This window comes from Pristiophorus japonicus, chromosome 6 (assembly GCF_044704955.1).
Source record: "Pristiophorus japonicus isolate sPriJap1 chromosome 6, sPriJap1.hap1, whole genome shotgun sequence".
Classification (NCBI taxonomy): Eukaryota; Metazoa; Chordata; class Chondrichthyes; family Pristiophoridae; genus Pristiophorus; species Pristiophorus japonicus.
The window spans coordinates 22,032,176-22,047,540 of record NC_091982.1 but is presented as its reverse complement, the minus strand read 5'-3'; the positions used below and the strand labels follow the sequence as shown (position 1 = coordinate 22,047,540).

The 15,365-nt window shown below is 42.3% G+C and overlaps 1 protein-coding gene across 2 annotated transcripts in view; it reads right to left on the bottom strand.

The window, feature by feature from the left end:
* Nucleotides 1–13,588, bottom strand: part of smarca1 (SNF2 related chromatin remodeling ATPase 1) — a 107,016-nt gene extending 93,428 nt beyond the window's left edge. The window contains exons 1-2 of one of the 2 annotated variants that reach the window (XM_070882699.1): nt 13,383–13,588; nt 11,294–11,347 (exon numbers count right to left, since the gene is read on the bottom strand). In XM_070882699.1, the coding sequence (XP_070738800.1) occupies nt 11,294–11,347; nt 13,383–13,439 (111 nt within the window). In that variant the 5' untranslated portion in view covers nt 13,440–13,588. The remainder of the gene's footprint in view (nt 1–11,293; nt 11,348–13,382) is intronic. The other variant, XM_070882700.1, reaches the window with a different exon arrangement.
* Nucleotides 13,589–15,365: the final 1,777 nt, after the last annotated feature.

Genomic DNA, 15,365 nt, shown 5'->3' with positions numbered 1-15,365 from the left:
GTTTTATAAGCCATCTGGGGTTCCGAGATCACGTCTTAACTCCCAATGTTGAAGGCAGATCTTCTGAGCTCGAGAAAGTTTAATGCAGTGAGCGTACAGTACTGAAGTGGATACGTTTGCCTCTAAACTGGGATCTGACACCGGTGATCTGGGATTATCCTGGATAGTTGCGGAGTATACTTTAAGCAAAGTACACTTTAAAATAAGCATAGTTGGAGCTATGAAAATGAGCTTGAGGGAAGTCTGAGTAGGTAGTGAAATATAAAAGAAAAATATTTATTCATAAATAGGAAATATCATAGAAACATAGATCAAGTAATTCAAAATATCCTACAAAAAAGAGGAACATATTAAGAACATAAAAAATAGAAGCAGGACTCGGTCTTCAAGCCTACCCCGCCATTCAATAAGATCACGGCTGATCTTCCACTTCAACTCCACTTTCCCGCCCTATCCCCATATTCATCCCTTAATCTCCAAAAATCGATCGATCTCTGTTTGAATATACTCAACGACTGAGCATCCACAGCCCTCTGGGGTACAGAATTCCAAAGATTAACAACCCTTTGAGTGAAGAAATTTCTCCTCATCTTAGTCCTAAATGGCCTACCCTTATTCTGAGACTGTGACCCCCTAGTTCTGGACTCCACAGCCAGGGGAAACATCCTCCCTGCATCGAACCTGTCAAGCCCCTTAAGAATGTTATGTTTCAATGAGATCATCTCTCCAAGGGCCCAATTTTCCCCAACCCCTTTTTTCGGCACACTTATCCTAAATGCGGCCACCTTGCGTGCTGGAAATGGCGCCGAAAAAAGGTGGCCCCAACCTGCCCACTCTGTCGAGTCTCTGGTGTCCCAGTGTGGCGTAGATAGTGAAGTGGGGGGGCCGGAGCGACAGCCCAGCGCAGAAAACACTGCGGGCAGCTGCGTGCGTGCACAGTGGAGTCTGCGTGCATGCTCCTCACCCTCCCAGCATGTCCTGCGGGCTGTGAGCAGGACCCGATGCGCGCAGCCCCTATCCCTGGCCGAAGGGACACCCGATGTTCGCTGTACCCTATCCCTGGTTAAAGGGACGTCCCGATGTTCGCCGCACCCCCCTATCCCTGGCCGAAGGGACACCCGATGTTCGCTGTACCCTATCCCTGGTTAAAGGGACGTCCCGATGTTTACCGCACCCCCCTATCCCTGGCCAAAGGGACGCCCTGATGTTCGCCTGGTGAGTGGGGAATATCCTGCAGTATTTATTCAGGGTCGCTCAGAGTTGTCAGAAACTGAATGCATCATAAACAATGTATAAAAGTTGGTAATTTTGGTAAAAGTTGGGAATTTGGTAAGTGGGAATTCAATGTAGAAGGGAAGGAGGTTCTGTTTTTTGGCTTCAATACTTGTAGTGGTTCATGTTACATATTTAAATATTTCATATAATCTACCTATAACTTAAACTAGATCAAGTAATGAGTTAAAAAACTATAAGCTAAGTGGATTAAATAGATGTTGAAAGGTTGTTTCCCCTGGCTGAGCTTATCCGCTTTGGACCCAAGAAAGATAGATCAGAATAAATGGTGTGAAGCTCGGAACTGTGGTGCTTTAAATGTACTAACCTGCATCTAATTCTTAACTGCCCGCAATGTTTCTCAGAGCTGGCCACATACGCTGACCTAAGTCGATTTGGAGTAAGTGTTAGTTGGCCAAAGTGGCACAAATGGCCAAAACTGGCGCAAGTGGCTGGGAACGCCCCCTTTTGAAAAAAAAACTCAACTAAAAAAAAAATCTTACCTAACTGAGTTACTCTGGAGCAAGTTTATTGGGGAAAATGCCGTTTTTTTAAACTTATGCCAGAAAAACCAACTTACTCCAAAAAAATTGGAGCAATTCACAGCCAAATTTGACCCATTCTTCTAAACTCTAGGGAATATAGGCCTAGTCTACTCAATCTCTCCTCATAGGACAATTCCCTCATCCATGAAATCAGTCTAGCGAACCTTTGTTGCACTCCCTCGAAGGCAAGTATATCTTTCCTTAGGCAAGGGGACCAAAACTGTATACAGTAATCCAGGTATGGTCTCACCAAGTAATTGCAGTAAGACTTACTTACTCATACTCCAATCCTTTTGTAATAAATGCAACATAACATTTACTTTCCTAATTGCTTGCTGTACCTGCATTTGAACTTTCTCTCATTCATGTACAAGGCCACACAGGTCCCTCTAAATAGAAACATACAACCATAGAAAATAGGTGCAGGGGTAGGCCATTCGGCCCTTCAAGCCTGCACCACCGTTCAATAAGATCATGGCTGATCATTCACCTCCGTACCCCTTTCCTGCTTTCTCTCCATACCCCTTGATCCCTTTAGCCGTAAGGGCCATATCTAACGCCCTCTTGAACATATCCAATGAACTGGCCTCAACAACTCTCTGCAGTAGGGAATTCCACAGGTTAACAACTCTGAGTGAAGAAGTTTCTCCTCATCTCAGTTCTAAATGGCTTACCCCTTATCCTTAGACTATATTCCCTGGTTCAGGACTTCCCCAACATTAGGAACATTCTTCCCGCATTTAACCTGTCCAATCCCGTCAGAATTTTATATGTTTCTATCAGATCCCCTCTCATCCTTCTAAACTCCAGTGAATACAGGCCCAGTCGATCCAGTCTCTCCTCATATGTCAATCCTGCCATCCCAGGAATCAGTCTGGTGAACCTTCGCTGCACTCCCTCAATAGCAAGAATGTCCTTCCTCAGATTAGGAGACCAAAACTGAATACAATATTCCGGGTGAGGCCTATCTAAGGCCCTGTACAACTGCAATAAGACCTCCCTGCTCCTATACTCAAATCCTCTAGCTATGAAGGCCAACATACCATTTGCCTTCACCACCTGCTGTACCTGCATGCCAACGTTCAATGACTGATGTACAATGACACCCAGGTCTCGTTGCACCTCCCCTTTTCCTAATCTGCCGCCATTCAGATAATATTCTGCCTTCGTGTTTTTGCCACCAAAGTGGATAACCTCACATTTATCCACATTATATTGCATCTGCCAAGCGTTTGCCCACTCACCTAACCTGTCCAAGTTACCCTGCAGCCTCTTAGCATCCTCCTCACAGCTCATACTGCCACCCAGCTTAGGGTCATCTGCAAACTTGGAGATATTACACTCAATTCCTTTATCTAAATCATTGATATATATTGTAAATAGCTGGGGTCCCAGCACTGAGCCCTACGGCACCCCACTAATCACTGCGTGCCATTCTGAAAAGGACATGTTTATCCCGACTCTCTGCTTCCTGTCTGCCAACCAGTTCTCTATCCACGTCAGTACATTACCCCCAATACCATGTGCTTTAATTTTGAACACCAATCTCGTGTGGGACCTTGTCAAAAGCTTTTTGAAAGTCCAAATACACGACATCCACTGGTTCTCCTTTGTCCACTCTACTAGTTACATCCTCAAAACATTCTAGAAGATTTGTCAAGCAGGATTTCCCTTTCATAAATCCATGCTGACTTGGTCCTGTCACTGCTTTCCAAATGCGCTGCTATTTCATCTTTAATAATTGATTCCAACATTTTCCCCACTACTGATGTCAGGCTAACCAGTCTATAATTACCCATTTTCTCTCTGCCTCCTTTCTTAAAAAGTGGTGTTACATTAGCTACCCTCCAGTCCATAGCAACTGATCCAGAGTCAATAGACTGTTGGAAAATTATCACTAATGCATCCACTATTTCTAGGGCCACTTTCTTAAGTACTCTGGGTGCAGACTATCAGGCCTCAGGGATTTATCGGCCTTCAATCCCACCAATTTCCCGACCACAATTTCCTGACGAATAAGGATTTCCTTCAGTTCCTTCTTCTCATTAGCCCTCGGTCCCCTAGTATTTCCGGAAGGTTATTTGTGTCTTCCTTCGTGAAGACAGAACCAAAGTATTTGTTCAACTGGTCCGCCATTTCTTTGTTCCCCATTATAAATTCACCTGAATCTGACTGTAAGGGACCTACGTTTGTCTTCAATCTTTTTCTCTTCACATATCTATAGAAGCGTTTGCAGTCACTTTTTATGTTCCCAGCAAGCTTCCTCTCATACTCTATTTTCCACCTCCGAATTAAACCCTTTGCTCTCCTCTGCTGAATTCTAAAATTCTTCCTGTCCTCAGGTTTGCTGCTTTTTTTGGCCAATTTATATGCCTCCTCCTTGGATTTAACACTATCATTAATTTCCCTTGTTAGCCACAGCTGAGCTACCTTACCAGTTTTATTTTTACTCCAGACAGGGATGTACAATTGTTGAAGTTCATCCATGTGATCCGTAAATGTTTGCCACTGCCTATCCACCATCAACACTTCAAGTATCATTTGCCAGTCTATTCTAGCCAATTCACGTCTCATACCATTGAAGTTACCTTTCCTTAAGCTCAGGACCCGAGTCTCTGAATTAACTGTGTCACTCTCCATCTTAATAAAGAATTCTACCATATTATGGTCACTCTTCCCCAAGGGGCCTTGTACAAGATTGCTAATTAGTCCTTTCCCATTACACATCACCCAGTCTAAGATGGCCAACCCTCTAGTTGGTACCTGGACATATTGGCCTCGAAAACCATCCCTAATACACTTCAGGAAATCCTCCTCCACCGCATTGCTACCAGTTTGGTTAGCCCAATCAATATGTAGATTAAAGTCGCCCATGATAACTGCTGTACCTTTGTTGCACGCATCCCTAATTTCTTGTTTGATGCTGTCCCCAAACTCACTACTACTGTTTGGTGATCTGTTCACAATTCCCACTAGCATTTTCTGCCCTTTGGTATTCCGCAGCTCCACCCATACTGATTCCACATCGTCCAAGCTAATGTCCTTCCTTACTATTGCATTAATTTCCTCTTTAACCAGCAACGCCACCCCACCTCCTTTTCCTTTCTGTTTATTCTTCCTGAATGTTGAATACCCCTGGATGATGAGTTCCCAGCCTTGGTTACCCTGGAGCCATGTCTCCGTGATGCCAATTACATCATATCCGTTAACAGCTATCTGCGCAGTTAATTCGTCCACCTTATTACGAATACTCCTCGCATTGAGGCACGGAGCCTTCAGGCTTGTCTTTTTAACACACTTTGCCCCTTTATAATTTTGCTGTAATGTGGCCCTTTTTGTTTTTTGCCTTGGGTTTCTCTGCCCTCCACTTTAACTTTTCTTCTTTCTATCTTTTGCTTCTGCCCCCATTCTACTTCCCTCTGTCTCCCTGCATAGGTTCCCATCCCCCTGTCATCTTAGTTGAACCCCTCCCCAACAGCACTAGCAAACACTTGCCCCAGGACATCGGTTCCGGTCCTGCCAAGGTGCAGACCGCCCGGTTTGTGCTGGTCCAACCTCCCCCAGAAACGATTCCAATGTCCCAGGAATTTGAATCCTTCCCTTCTGCACCACAAATACAAACATTTCCCAGTTTCTCACGTAAAAAAATATATTTTGCTTTTTTATTTTTCCTACCAAAGTGGATAGCTTCACATTTCTCCACGTTATATTCCATCTATCATGTTCTTGTCCACTCACGCAACCTGTCTATATCCTTTTGTAGCCTTTTTGCGTCCTCCTCACAGCTTACTTTCCGACTTAACTTATCATCAGCAAACTTGGATGGATTATAGTCGGTCCCCTCATCTAAATAAGAACATAAGAAATAGGAGCAGTAGGCCATATGGCTCCTCGAGCCTGCTCCACCATTTAATACGATCATGGCTGATCCGATCATGGACTCAGGTCCACTTCCCTGCCCGCTCCCCATAACCCCGTATTCCCTTATCGGTTATGAAACTGTCTATCTCTGTCTTAAATTTATTCAATGACCCAGCTTCCACAGCATTCTGAGGCAGCAAATTCCACAGATTTACAACCTTCTGAGAGAAGAAATTCCTCCTCATCTCAGTTTTAAATGGACGGCTCCTTATTCTAAGATTATGCCCCCTAGTTCTGGTCTCCCCCATCAGTGGAAATATCCTCTCTGCATCCACCTTGTCAAGCCCCCTCATCATCTTATATGTTTCAATAAGATCACCTCTCATTCTTCTGAATTCCAATGAGTAGAGTCCCAACCTACTCAACCTTTCCTCATATGTCAACCCCTCATCTCCGGAATCAACCTAGTGAACCTTCTCTGAACTGCCTCCAAAGCAAGTATATTTTCTTAAATATCGAAACCAAAACTGTACACAGTATTCCAGGTGTGGTCTCACCAATACCCTGTATAACTGTAGCAAGAGTTCCCTGCTTTTATACTCCATCCCCTTTGCAATAAAGGCCAACATTCCATTGGCCTTCCTGATCACTTGCTGAACCTGCATACTATCCTTTTGTGTTTCATGCACCAGGACCCGCTGTACTGCAGCACTTTGCAACTTTTCTCCATTTAAATAATAACTTGCTCTTCAATTTTTTTTCTGCCAAAGTGCATAACCTCACATTTTCCAACATTATACTCCATCTGCCAAAATTTTGCCCACTCACTTAGCCTGTCTATGTCCTTTTGCGGGTTTTTTGTGTCCTCCTCACACATTGCTTTTCCTCCCATCTTTGTGCATCATTTATACAGATTGTAAATAGCTGAGGTCCAAGCACTGATCCTTGCGGCACCCCACTAGTTACAGCCTACCAACCGAAAAAATTACCTATTTATTTCTACACTGTTCCCTGTCCGTTAACCAATCCTCAATCCACGCCAGTATATTACCCCCGATCTCAGGAGTCCTAATATTGTGTAATAAATTGTGTGGGACCTTATCAAATGCTTTTGAAAATCCAAATACATCACATCCACTGGTTTGCTGTTATTTACCCTGCTAGTTACAACCTTAATAAACTCTTAACAGATTTGTCAAACACAATTTCCCTTTCCATGTTGAATCTGCCCAATCATATTGGCCCAGAAATTGCGGGCAGATGCCTCCGACCTCAGAAATATTTGCGAAAGTACCTGGTGGCCTGAGAGTATCGGAGACTTCTGGTCCTGGGCCTCAATGGGAAGGCCCGTGTAAAGGCACACATATCCCAGGAGCGTATGGGTTTTGTACGCATCACTGGGATCATATGGCCAGCCCAACCTATCAGAGATGGGGTATTCCCATTCATGCCTATAAGTATGAATGTGAATAGCCCCCAAAAAGCAAATACTGAAAATGACTTTTTTTTTTAAAAACACATATATTTCAAGTTAATAAAAATTGAATTTAATTAATTATTTAAAACAAAAATATAAATTTTTGGAAAATTTATTTACTATTTTAAAGGGTTTAAAAGTAAACTTACCTTATTTAACAGGATTTAAAATGTTTAAATTACTTTTTAAAATATATTTTTCTGTACTTTAAAAGTTTTACACTGATAAGAATTTGAAGTGCATTCGCTGGGCAAATAGCCCAACTCTCCACCCGCGGAGGCCCTTTACTTCCGGATGCAGTGGATCTGTCAAGAGGATTCTTGACAGAATGCAAGTTCCGGGTTTAGGTATGCGATACCTAAACCAAGAACTTGCGGGGCCCCTACGGGCACCTCATATGTACTCGTAGTGGCCGCAAATTCAGGCCCAATATGATTTTCTAAGTGCCCGGATACCACATACCCAATAACAAATGCTAGCATTTTCCCTACTACTAATGTAAGGTTAAATGGCCTATAGTTTCCTGGTTTCTCTCTCCCTTCTTTATTGAATAGTGAGGTTATGTTTGCTACCTTCCAATCCACAGGGACCATTCTAAAATCTAGGGAATTCTGGAAGATCAAAACCAATTCACTATTTCTGTAGCCACATCTTTTAAAACCATAGGATCGAGACCATCAGGTCCAGGGGATCTGTCAGCTTTTGATCCCATTAATTTCCCCAGTACTATTTCTTCACTAATAGTAATTTATTTAAGTTCCGCATTCTCACTCGACCTTGGTTCCCCAATATTTCCGGAATGTTTTTTGTGTCTTCTACCATGAAGACAGATACAAAATATTCATATAATGAATCTGCCATTTCCTTATTCCCCAATAGAATTTCTCCCATCTCAGCCTGTAAGCAACCCACATTTACTTTCGCTAATCCCTTCATATTTACATACCTATAGAAGCTTTTACCATTTGTTTTTACGTCTCTTGCTAGCTTACTCTCAGATTGTATTTTCTCTCTTTACAGTAACTAAAATAGCTGTAAAATAACAAAAGGAAAACAAATATTACTGTACTAGTCTGTGAGGCAATTTGTGAACTCCGCTGGCCCCAACAGGCTGATTGCATGAACTAATCACTAATAAACACTGTTATGAGTTAATTCCAACAATAATCAAACCTTAATTATGCCTGGCACAATCTCCCTGTAGCAGAAACACAGTGACAATGTATCGTATTGGTAAGAAATAGTCCGACACCCATGATTCCCAGGGTGGCTAGTTTCTTGCTTTCGCCATAGAAACATAGAAAATAGGTGCAGGAGCAGGCCATTCAGCCCTTCTAGCCTGCACCGCCATTCAATGAGTTCATGGCTGAACATGAAACTTCAGTACCCCCTTCCTGCTTTCTCGCCATAACCCTTGATCCCCCGAGTAGTAAGGACTTCATCTAACTCCCTTTTGAATATATTTAGTGAATTGGCCTCAACTACTTTCTGTGGTAGAGAATTCCACAGGTTCACCACTCTCTGGGTGAAGACGTTTCTCCTCATCTCGGTCCTAAATGGCTTACCCCTTATCCTCAGACTGTGACCCCTGGTTCTGGACTTCCCCAACATTGGGAACATTCTTTCTGCATCTAACCTGTCTAAACCCGTCAGAATTTTAAACGTTTCTATGAGGTCCCCTCTCATTCTTCTGAACTCCAGTGAATACAATCCCAATTGATCCAATCTTTCTTGATAGGTCAGTCCCGCCATCCCGGGAATCAGTCTGGTGAACCTTCGCTGCACTCCCTCAATAGCAAGAATGTCCTTCCTCAAGTTAGGAGACCAAAACTGTACACAATACTCCAGGTGTGGCCTCACCAAGGCCCTGTACAACTGTAGCAACACCTCCCTGCCCCTGTATTCAAATCCCCTCGCTATGAAGGCCAACATGCCATTTGCTTTCTTAACCGCCTGCTGTACCTGCATGCCAACCTTCAATGACTGATGTACCATGACACCCAGGTCTCGTTGCACCTTCCCTTTTCCTAATCTGTCACCATTCAGATAATAGTCTGTCTCTCTGTTTTTACCACCAAAGTGGATAACCTCACATTTATCCACATTATACTTCATCTGCCATGCATTTGCCCACTCACCTAACCTATCCAAGTCACTCTGCAGCCTAATAGCATCCTCCTCGCAGCTCACACTGCCACCCAACTTAGTATCATCCGCAAATTTGGAGATACTGCATTTAATCCCCTCGTCTAAATCATTAATGTACAATGTAAACAGCTGGGGCCCCAGCACAGAACCTTGCGGCACTCCACTAGTCACTGCCTGCCATTCTGAAAAGTACCCGTTTACTCCTACTCTTTGCTTCCTGTCTGACAACCAGTTCTCAATCCACGTCAGCACACTACCCCCAATCCCATGTGCTTTAACTTTGCACATTAATCTCTTGTGTGGGACCTTGTCGAAAGCCTTCTGAAAGTCCAAATATACCACATCAACTGGTTCTCCCTTGTCCACTTTACTGGAAACATCCTCAAAAAATTCCAGAAGATTTGTCAAGCATGATTTCCCTTTCACAAATCCATGCTGACTTGGACCTATCATGTCACCATTTTCCAGGTGCACTGCTATGACATCCTTAATAATTGATTCCATCACTTTACCCACTACTGAGGTCAGGCTGACCGGTCTATAATTCCCTGTTTTCTCTCTCCCTCCTTTTTTAAAAAGTGGGATCCATGGAGACAGAAGGGGAAACAAGCAAAACTAGAAGCTTTGCCCTTCTCCTTAGGCTAGGGAGGAGACTGCAGAAAAGTCAGTACACTATTATATAGTCAGTTGCTAGTATACAAGATGGATCACATTTTTTTTTAAAAATCAGAAACAGAAACCATACATTGCTGGTATTTTTCAAATACTTGACTACCTGACCGTTGCCTCATCATCATCACCACTCTAAAAGTGAGTCCTCAGGTGGCTATACAGTCCAATGCGGGAATTACAGTCTCTGTCACAGGTGGGGCAGACAGTGGTTGAAAGGAAAGGGTGGGTGGGGAACCTGGTTTGCCGCACGCTCCTTCCGCTGGCGAGCCCCAGGTGGGCAGAGGAAACGTTTAAAGGACACCCTCAAAACCACAGTTTACTGCTCAGATAATAGAGTTCTGTAATGTTTTTCACAAACATACCTAGTTTATCCCTATTCCTCCAGATCACAATGACTAAATAAACGTCATCAGAATTTCAGTAAAATATTAATAGTGAGAGTGTAAAATTTTCATGCTAAAATTCCAAGTTAAATAAAAGTGAAAATGCAATGCCTTTCTTAAAAAAACATATAGAGGATGTCAAGACTTTAAGGACGCCTTCCCATCATAGCAAGGATTGTTAAGGTGCCACAATTCAAGCTCTGTTCTTATATGTGCATTATTATCTCCTGCTTATCCTTATAAAATTAGGCAGATGCTGGTACATATTCACAAATCAACTAGGAGGCTGTATTTTCTTTTTTAAAATGTACATATAAATCAAACGTGTACATTCACTTTTTCATCAAAAAGATCCAAATATTTATGCATCTAGTAGTGCTATTTTCATCAACAAAAATGAAGAGGAAAATATTCTAAGACTAAAACTTTGTTTTCATCAACCAAATTAAAATTAGAAATAAATTTCTTATGAAGATTAAAACTAAAAGAACAGTACACTTAAGAGTTAAAGTTGAGACTAAAAATAAAACCTAAAATGAGTGTGGGAGTAAAACAGCACAATTTTTGGAACAAATGTTGGAAACTGAAGCAAATCAATATATTGCGTTGTTACTCAAGCTACAGTTTATTGTTTCTCAACGTCCCTTGTGGCATTGCAAGTTGTGTGAGAAATAAAACAATTATTGGAAATGAAATACCCTGAGAAAACTAGAAAAGGCAGAAAACAAAAATTAACTTTTTAATTAAATTACCTCTGCAGCCAAAACCTGGGTGCAAAAAGATGTGACTAAAAGTAGAACTAAATTCCTTTTGAAGACTACAAATACGAATAAAACTTAGGAGGCCACAGATAAGACTAAATTAAATAATAAATATGATATATCTGTATGTAGCAGAATGCATACAGCCTCCTCAACCATATTTTATCCACGTACCTGTGTATTTGAAGTTTCTTGTTTAAGTCCAGGGCAGGCCTGATCATACAGCTGCTGAAAAACATTAGTGATTTATTACTTCAATTACCTTGTACAGTAGCTATAAACTGTAATTTTAATTAAAAAAAATATTCTTCTATTATATATTAAAATCAGAGTATGTCTCAATAGTATGTTTGTCTTTGAATTCCTCGCTTTACTGCGTATATGTGGAAATTGTTCATGATTACTATAAATGTTTTATGTAGTTAATTTTATCTATTTAAAAAAAAGATATACATGATGTTCAAGGGGAAAATGTTCAAGATTGAAGGTAGGAAGTATGTTGCAGGTATTATCTGTAGCAGTATCAGAGAATGAGTGGACTGTGTTTTCTGCAAAGTGTTTGAGATGGGGGTGGGGGAGGACAGCTGATAGATAGCCTAGAGTATAGTCATACAGGAGACTGGGGAAGCCAGGGTCTGGGAGTCCTGATGTTTGATAACATTGGTAAGGGATACTAAGGTGTGCTTGGAGTGGGAATTAAGTCTTGGAGCATGGGATCGGTGGAGGAGAGTCATCAAGGTGTGGGAGGAGTTAGAGACGTCCTGGTATTTGAGAAAACTAAGAGGGATGCTGTGGTTTGAAAGTCCTGTGATACAGGAGAATTCAGGAGGGGTTTTAAACCTGGGAGTGTGGGCAAGGCATCAAGGGATCTGGGAGAACTGTGAAGAGGTTCTCCAAGTTAAGAAAGCATTTGATAGTCCTCGAGTGAAAGGAGCCCCAGAGTATTTGAGTAGTAGACATCAATTAAAACCATTTGGACTCAGTACATCAGGTATTGGTACACTTGTGATTAGTTCCAATACAATCACAATGGAGTAACTGGGGAAAGAAAACTAATAAAATACTACAGTAGACAAGTTCCATGGTGCAAGTTGTGGTCACTGAATTGCAGACAGCACTAACCTTGCAAAAGGTGAATAAGGAGGGTAGCACTATAAGACCTGAAACTAACTGGTATCAATTTCTTACTGATGTACTGTCACAGAATTAATAAAAAATCTGAGTTGAGAATAGGCTATTCAGCCCATCCAAACACATCTCGCTAGCACATTTATTCTGTATTCATGACATGGCATGGTATCTAATAGTATTTTAAATAAGCCCAATATTTTTGCTTCCATCAACTTACTTAGTAGTCTATCCCAAGCATTTATGACTCTCTGTAAAAGAATTCACTGCACTTCAAAATAATTACTTATGCATGAAGTGCTTTGAGATGTTTCTGAAAGTTGGGATGAGGCACTGTATGGTTGTTCTTCTTTTGAGTAAGTTTTTCTTGATATCTGTTCTAAATGTCCACTGGTCATACTTGGAATAATCCGAGTTTATTGATCTGTACAAATTTAATTTACACATCTCAAGTGAGACTTCCCCCTCACTTGGCGTCTTATCAGACTGCTTATATAGGCAGTATTTTTTGTTTTACAGAAAGCATTCACATAATAAGATGAAGAAACTCAACGTTAGCCGTGTTTGCTTTACCATTTCGAGGGTCCTTTCATTTTTCCAACAATGTGAATGCCCCTTTTCTCAGCAGGAGGCGTCACACAATGCATATTGTGGCCGGCGCTGACGCACTGGTGAGTGAGGCCAGGCCTGGACTGGCGGCCGGCACCGGCGCAGCACGAACCCCGGCCAGAGAGCAACGCACAGTCTGAGGCCCCCGGCACTGAAGGAGCTTAAAACAATAAAGGGGACGGAGATTCTGGCTTTCCCCCCCCCCTCTTTCCCTTCCATCAGCACAATAAACAAACAGGCGCAGTGCGGTTCAAGCAATCTTATATGTACACACATACATGTGTGTGTGTTTAAAACAGAAGACCGGCTTTCAGTGTGCGTGTGGAAAAGCCGCTGCTCGAGCGCAGAACATGCCAGAAAGCGGCATGTGTGGCGGGTGCCGGCCGCCAGTGTTTTCCCGCCTTCCGAACGCCGACTCTCGGCTCGCGTTCCATCGCCAAAGGGAAAAGTTGGGAACAATGAGGGATCCGCCGGCGCCCCGGGGCCGCGCCGCGCCGCGCCGCACAGCCCGCACTCACTCACTCACCCCGGCCTCCTCACCCTGCCCCGAGGTGCTGGCTCTCTCCTCCTCCTCCTCGCACATCCCGACTTGCCCAGATTATCTTGTGCGTGCGCGTTCAAAAACAAACACAAACCATGAAAACGTTAGCTTTCACTTAAACCCAAGCTTCTTTTCATCACATTGTTATTATACGATTATTTGAAAAAAAAAACTCCCCCCGCCCCTCCTCTCCTCTGCCCCTTGTCATATTGAAGAGCTATCGCGAGATGTGTCACCATTCCACCAATCATTCAGCACTGCCAGTCTGTGACATGTTGGCCAGTGCGCATGACCAACTCCCCCCCCCCCCCCCCAAACAACATCAGCTGGCGGCAAGATTCTTTTTCCCCTACTATTGCACTTATGGGGGGTGGTGGTGGGGCACTGGTTTATATCTGTACAGTCCGATTCATTGCTTTCTCAATGATGGCTTAAAGATTCTTAGATTCGCCAGTAAATATATATCTGTATCACAGACTCTTTTTGTCAGTGAGGATATGCCGTTGGCACAAAAGTTATGAGACTGCCTTACGTTACCTCTGTAGTTGTACCCCTTCATCTTGTCGTGGTACAACAAATTTGGGAAAACGCGACCAAGAACATGACTTCGCGATACCTGGTATATGCCCACTTTATTACAGGTTTTAGGCTTTCCGAAAGCACTGTGCATCACAGAATATTGACTGCTTTTATTCGGTAAAATCTCCAAACTACGATATTTAAAAAAAGATCAATCTTTTGTTTGGACAGGGCATCTGTATTTTTATTAGTACCCTGCCGTGCCCTTCTGGTAAGGGGGTACTTGACGTATCACATTGAGTTGCAGTGGGTAAAGAAGATGGTTCACAACAACCTTCCCAGGAATGGACAATAAATGCCAGCTTTTTCAGCAGCATCCACATACCAGAAATTAATTTTTGAAAAAGCTTACCCAATTGGCCCAGACAAAAAAGGACCACATCACCCATTATGTAAATAACTATAATAGGCTTTTTGGGAGAGGGGTGTGGAGACATTAAAATTCCTGTTTTTTTAAGGAAGCAGGCAATCAGATATAAACTTCCACTGCACGGCCAAAAATGCAACTCCATAATAGACTAACCTCATTTGAAAAACAGAAAAAGTATCAAATACACGTTTTTCCTAGTCAGACAGTAGGCATTCACTCATTGTAACACCAAAAAAAAAGTAGGATGCACAAATATTGGTATTTTGCTCCTTTACATATCTGTGCAGCAACTGTGGAACTCAGAAAGTGGCTGCATGTGTGGTTGGAGAGGTATTTTGCTTCATCTTTTAAATGGAGCATAATTATTTTAAAAGCTTTAAGCCTATCTTTTGCAAATTTAGAAACCAATCCATAATGACATCAAACTACTTCTGAGGTTTCAACATACCTGAGAGGAATTCTGAATTCAACAACTTCCCTTCAATAATCTGTATGTATAAAAAACTAGGTTTATGACACCCAATTTTGAGGGCTGATGATATGAATGTTTGTGATATCATCAAAATCCCCAAATAAAGCAGGCTGAGTCCTGCTGGGTTGAATGAGTTCACATTTCAACCTCTTAGTACCAATGCAACTAATATATTGGATATTACATTAATTCTTTGACATTTACAAGGTATATTAGTACCAAACAAAGATCAGTAAATGCATACTTTGGTTAATGAAGGCTTTTTAGCTCCCTCGATAGTTCCAAGAATCATCGGAGAAGCATTCATTCATTACTATGCTACACTTTTGGGCTGGAAGGAGCACTTCGAAAATCTCCTTAATCGAGACTCTGCCTTTGACTCGAGTGTCCTCAATTCCATCCCGCAGCATGATACTTGCCACCATCTCAGCAAAACCCCAGCCCTGCACGAGGTAGATAAGGCCATACTCCAGCTCAAGAACAACAAGACAACGGGAGCGGATGGAATCCCCACTATAACAGAGAGGTATTATTGGCACAAATACAT